The sequence below is a fragment of the Gossypium arboreum genome, chromosome 10, assembly GCF_025698485.1.
Source record: "Gossypium arboreum isolate Shixiya-1 chromosome 10, ASM2569848v2, whole genome shotgun sequence".
Classification (NCBI taxonomy): domain Eukaryota; kingdom Viridiplantae; phylum Streptophyta; class Magnoliopsida; order Malvales; family Malvaceae; genus Gossypium; species Gossypium arboreum.
Window position 1 is genome coordinate 128,327,718 of NC_069079.1, and position 5,585 is coordinate 128,333,302.

The 5,585-nt window shown below is 35.3% G+C and overlaps 1 protein-coding gene across 2 annotated transcripts; it reads left to right on the forward strand.

The window, feature by feature from the left end:
- The first annotated feature begins 1,918 nt into the window (after window positions 1-1,918).
- Window positions 1,919-5,287, forward strand: LOC108464472 (BTB/POZ and MATH domain-containing protein 3-like). 2 transcript variants are annotated; one of them, XM_017764791.2, is made up of 5 exons: window positions 1,919-2,584; window positions 3,319-3,451; window positions 3,527-3,667; window positions 3,930-4,206; window positions 4,863-5,287. In XM_017764791.2, exons 1-5 carry the CDS (start codon window positions 2,193-2,195, stop codon window positions 5,075-5,077), a joined length of 1,158 nt encoding a protein of 385 aa, XP_017620280.1. In that variant the 5' UTR covers window positions 1,919-2,192; the 3' UTR covers window positions 5,078-5,287. The 2 variants fall into 2 exon arrangements, with proteins under 2 accessions (XP_017620280.1, XP_017620279.1); XM_017764790.2 differs by having other exon boundaries at window positions 3,319-3,667.
- The last annotated feature ends 298 nt before the right edge of the window (window positions 5,288-5,585 follow it).

Below are 5,585 nucleotides of genomic sequence, written 5' to 3' on the forward strand. Positions count from 1 at the left end.
AAACCATCGGGTCAATATTATAATTTAATCGGACATTATATCCATGATTAAAATAAATTTTTTTAGACTTAACTGATATTTAAACTTGAAAAACGTCAGTCAAAGTAGTACTTTTTTTTGGTACTTGAAATTTTTTTAATTTAGTTTGTTACCTAAAACAAGTATCAGTTTAGTTAACAGTTTCTATGTGAATTTTTAACTAATATTTGTTGATTTTTTAGTTAACAGTTACCGAAACATCATGCGTAATAAACAACAATTAATTTTATCATTTTAACCGAAACATCAATTAATTTTTATGTGAAATTTTAATAAATATATTTGTTAGTTTTTTTTACTCACATGGAGGATGAAAGTATGGATCACATTTTGTTGCTTTGTCCGTATAAGCAGGTCAGTTTGGAGTGTTGCTTGTTTTTCATTTGGTCAGTCAACAATGATTAACATATTTTGCAAGATTCTTGACTCGACGACTCCTGAGCATCTATAGCCTGTATTGGTGCTATATTGAATGATATGGCCTAATTGCACTTATTTTATTTGGAAAGAGGAAGATGAGGTCGCGGTATCAGTCATTTGGGCTGTTGATGCTTTTACCTATTGGTAGCAGTCAATGGGAGTGTTTACTACGGCTGATGGGATGGGTGATTAAGATGAAATGACTTGTAATCAGAGAAGGGTTGATTGGGTACCTCCGAAAGGTGGACTGCTAAAATGTAATGTAGATTCTATATGTTTCCAGCAAGAGAGGGCTACGGGGTATGTGTTCGTAGTTCGGGACTCTACGAGTGGTGTGCTTAATAGCTTTTCAGGTTTTAATTATGCTTGTTTTAGTTTTTGCCATTAGTGAGTCTTTGTCATGATTAAAATATTTGGCATTAGATAATGTTATAGTTGAGTCGGAGTATCTACTTGTAAATTTGATTTTGTCATGCCCATTGTCTGATTTTTTTTAGGTGTGCTGCTACGTGATTATTTACTGATGAATAATTAGTTTCAGCACCTATCTTTCTGTTAGACTCATCGGTGTGCCAACAAGACGGCTTATTCCTTAGCTCGAACAACTTTATTATATACTAACCACATAAAATGGGATGACTTTCTCCTTACTTCTTTTAATGAGAATGTTTCATAATCAACGAAAGATAGTGTGGTTGGAGAGTGCGAATGATAAGTTTGGGTGTACGAGGTGAGCCTGTTGGTTCGGGTTTTAGTTTGTCCGTATCCCCAGTTTGTTTGTTGTTTTAATGTTTTTTTCTCATTAATGGATTTCGTTTTTTTCTTTTAGAAAAAAAGTTGATCAAGCTTTAATTTAGTTGGCATAATTGCTATTACAATAATCAAGAGGAAGTGAGTTTAAACACTTTCAAATACATTTTTCTTTCGATTTAAGGGTTTAAAATGAATTATAGATAGAAGTAGATAATATATAAAAATAAGCAAATGAGACTTTGACATAATTGTTAAAAGCGAAGATGTGGATCTTAAGTTATCAAGTTCAAAATTCCAAACTTTTCAGAGTCAGACTTATGATCGAACTGATTAGGCAAACGATTTATCAATCCAATTGGTATCTCATTAAAAATTAATAAAATTAAAAAATTAAAAATAAAATTTAATGAATTTTAGTCTAATTCAATTGGTCTATACTAATTCTTAGATTACCCGATCTACTACTTTACTTCAAATTAATATTTTAATCAATTCTCTATTTAACTTTACTTCAAATTAATATTTTAATCAATTTTCGATCCAATGATTTGATATTTCAATATTCAAACTTATTTTCATAGTTGATTTCATTGTATGCTGTCATTTTCGGACATTTGTAAGTGTACTAAAGAGTCAATCAAAGTCGGACACACATAATTTAATTTTTACATTAAAAAAAAAAACATTATACTATTTTTTTTTCTTCCACAAATTATATAATTTTTGTCTGATCCAAACGAAAAACTGCACCGAAGGAAAAAAAACTCTCAAAAGAAAAAAAGACATAACTATTTCACAATCTCCCTTCGGTCATTTTAGCACCGCCGCTGCCGCCCCCGCCACCACAGTTACCTCCATAACCACAATTACACAATGTAAATTGTCCTGAACTCTTCAATTCCCCCCATTTTATTCTCGCAAAATTGTCCAAATTTTACCCGAGAAATGAAATTTCTAGAATTAGGGTTTCGAGGAACTCAATGAGAAAAAGAAAGAAAAGCACCATGGACGATTCCAAGGACTCGGCATCGAAATCAGTGAGCGAGACGGTTAACGGTTCACACCAGTTCACGATCAAGGGTTACTCATTGGCGAAAGGGATGGGTCCCGGAAAATGTATAGCCAGTGATATTTTCACCGTAGGAGGTTACGATTGGGCGGTTTACTTCTACCCCGACGGTAAAAATCCGGAGGATACCGCCATGTATGTTTCGGTTTTCATTGCGTTGGCTAGTGAAGGTACCGATGTACGAGCACTTTTTGAGCTTACCCTTGTGGACCAGAGTGGGAAAGGGAAACATAAGGTTCATAGTCACTTTGATCGAGCGTTGGAGAGTGGGCCTTATACGTTGAAGTATAGAGGAAGCATGTGGTAATAATTTTGTGTTTTTTTTTTTTGGAATTTAGGGTTTTTGTTTGTAATTTTATGTTTGTTTTGAGAATGAATTTGATAATTTACGAAGGTAATTGGTGTTTTTATTTGTGTTATAATTATTAAGTTACTTGTTGGGTAATTTTTTATGGAAAATGGGGTGTTGAACTTGAGGTTGAGGGGATATAATTTGTTCACATGCTTTTGTTTAATGAATTGGTAAATATGGCTTCGGTTAATAGACATGGTTAGGGCAAATTCTTTTACATTTTGTTCAAGAATCTAAGCATTGAACTGAAATTTATTTAAATTGTCTAAGAAGAATCATTCTCGTAAAATTTAAATGCCACATAGAAGCTGTTAGTATGAACTGAAGTGAACCATGGACTAGACCCAATGACGAAAATGAGGAAATGAAAATGGGGACAGTTCTAGGTGTAGTAACCTGTGACTTGGCTATTTTCAACAAAATGATATGTTGGTAACTTCCATTTGGTTTTGCTATAAATCTTATATGTGTCCATTCATATTGCTATTGAAATATGTACATCTTATTTTCATGAGCTTGAAGCTTGTTGCGAAGATTCTTATGATCATCCCTTAAGATGTTAAAATCATTTGTTACGCATAGATTCACTGCATAAGTACCTAAATGTTTCAATAATATAGGGAACCATTTGTCAGGTCTTATTTAATAAGGTATTGATTTATATATTTTCTTTCATGCAATTCAGGGGTTACAAGCGTTTCTATAGAAGAACAACTTTAGAAAGTTCTGACTATATAAAGGATGATTGCCTAATCATGAACTGCACTGTTGGAGTGGTCAGAACTCGCCTCGAGGGGCCGAAACAGTGTTCTATTCATGTATTGCCATCAGACATGGGTCAGAACCTTAAAGCTTTGTTAGAATCTGAAGTTGGTTGTGATATAACTTTTCAGGTTGGGGATGAGGCATTTAAAGCACATAAGTTGATCCTTGCTGCTCGCTCACCTGTTTTTAGAGCACAGTTTTTTGGGCTTGTTGGGGATCCTAACATTGATAAAGTAGTTGTGAAAGATGTTGAGCCTTCTGTCTTCAAGGTGATGCTTCTTTTTTACTTTCTTTCAGAATTTGAAGAATGAACCTAGAATTGATCATGTTGCGTGAGCAAACTCTTGATGTTAATAATACTGAATATTTGTTTCTTCTTGATTCACTGAATTAGAAATATGATCCAACAACTAGTGGTTCTTATATTTCCCTGGATGCAATGATCCAAGTATAGATTGGTTCTATAGATGTGCTATTTTCATTTATTGGCTAATTCATCCTTCCCCTTGTGTGTGCTTCTTGTTCTTCCAGGCAATGCTCTTGTTTATTTACTCTGACAAGTGTCCAGATATACAAGAGATTACAGGCTCTGGGTCTACGTGTATGTCTACCAACATGGTGCAGCATCTTTTAGCTGCCGCTGATCTGTACAATTTAGATAGGCTCAAAGTGTTGTGCGAGGCAAAATTGTGTGAAAAACTTAATGCTGACACTGTGGCAACGACCCTTGCACTTGCTGAGCAGCACCATTGCTCACAGCTTAAGGCCGTATGTTTGAAATTTGCTGCCACTCCAGCAAACTTGGGAGGTATGTGTTTGTAGACACTACTGGTGCAAATTTCATGTTCTGTAAACTTGGTTTCTATTGTTTGCTCTTCAGAAGTCTTTTGGTGTTTCCCCATGCATATCTAACTCTGGGAAGATGCGTATATTTCAAGTGCCAAACCTTAGGGTTAAGGCCTAAGGGATATATAATCCCTTAAATTTCAAGAGGCTTTGGCACTTGAAATTTTTTATTATCATTTATAACTTATTAATATTGAGTTAACCACAACTTTGTGAGCCTGGGAAATATAGATGGAGGAGAAAAAAATGGACATGGATGTCTGACCATCCAACTCTGTACAACATTTTTCATGTTGTAATTCGGTCATTTGCATATTACATGCTCGTCTTTCAATTTTGGTCCCCTTGAAATCCAGACTATAGATTGAGGAAAATAGCAGTGTCTTCTTTATGATGTAATGACGATATTGGAAATGGTTTTCTTACCAAATGCTGAGAAATGGACTGGAGCTGGATATTTATCTTGCAATCAATTCTATTGTGTGTGCATGCACGCAGGCATATATATTTATATTTTACTTATGGCTGGTCGATTAATTGGTATATTATAAACTAACATATTTTCTTGTTTGGAAGTGGTGACTGCTTAAACTAATGTATTTTTCAAATGTTCTGCAGCGGTAATGCAATCAGAAGGGTTCCGGCACTTGGAGGAATCTTGCCCATCTTTGTTGTCGGAGCTATTGAAGGCCTTTGCATCCGTCGAGGAGTGTGCAACTATGCTATCAAGTAAGAAGAGGAGTGGCAGCAGTGTGTACGGGATAGATCTAGCAGCAGAAGTCGACGTGGCTGAACCGGTGAATCCCAACGACAGGCGTGTTAGGAGGCGATAAATCCCAGCAGTAAGTGTGTTTGAACTGTTTGTAGGACTAACATCCATATATTTCTCTGGACTGCAATTTTTAACGAAACCCCAATTATGTATTTCATGTTAATATTAGTTTTGTACTGCTTTTCCCCCCTGTAAAAAGTAACTCTGCTTGAAGGAGGATGAAATGTATATTCAGTCCAGTTTTTGCTTAAGCAGTTATTTCTGGGGCAAATTAATAGCTCTGTTGTGTTTTACGGAACTATTTATCAACTGTTCATCGTTTCAATTTGGCAGTCTTTTATGATAAAATAGTTGTCTGCACGGTTTTCACCCGAAACATGAATACAATGTGAATATAGAAGTGTCAAAATCTATAAAGCACATATTTGCTAAGGGATTTTCAACTCCTTGTCCCCGGTCACTGTAATGATAACCTGAGTGCCTGAAGTTGCTTGAAGAGGTGGCGGGTTCAAGTGGTGCCTTATATGTTGAACCCTACCAAGCATAAATGCTCACATTTCCTTGGTAGG

Bases quoted from the DNA above. Each gene is read 5' to 3' on its own strand.
- LOC108464472 (XM_017764790.2), top strand. From the start codon at position 2,193: ATGAGAAAAAGAAAGAAAAGCACCATGGACGATTCCAAGGACTCGGCA. The intron at 2,585-3,318 runs GTAATAATTTTG...CATGCAATTCAG, and splicing joins AAGTATAGAGGAAGCATGTG to GGGTTACAAGCGTTTCTATA. The intron at 4,207-4,862 runs GTATGTGTTTGT...AATGTTCTGCAG, and splicing joins CACTCCAGCAAACTTGGGAG to CGGTAATGCAATCAGAAGGG.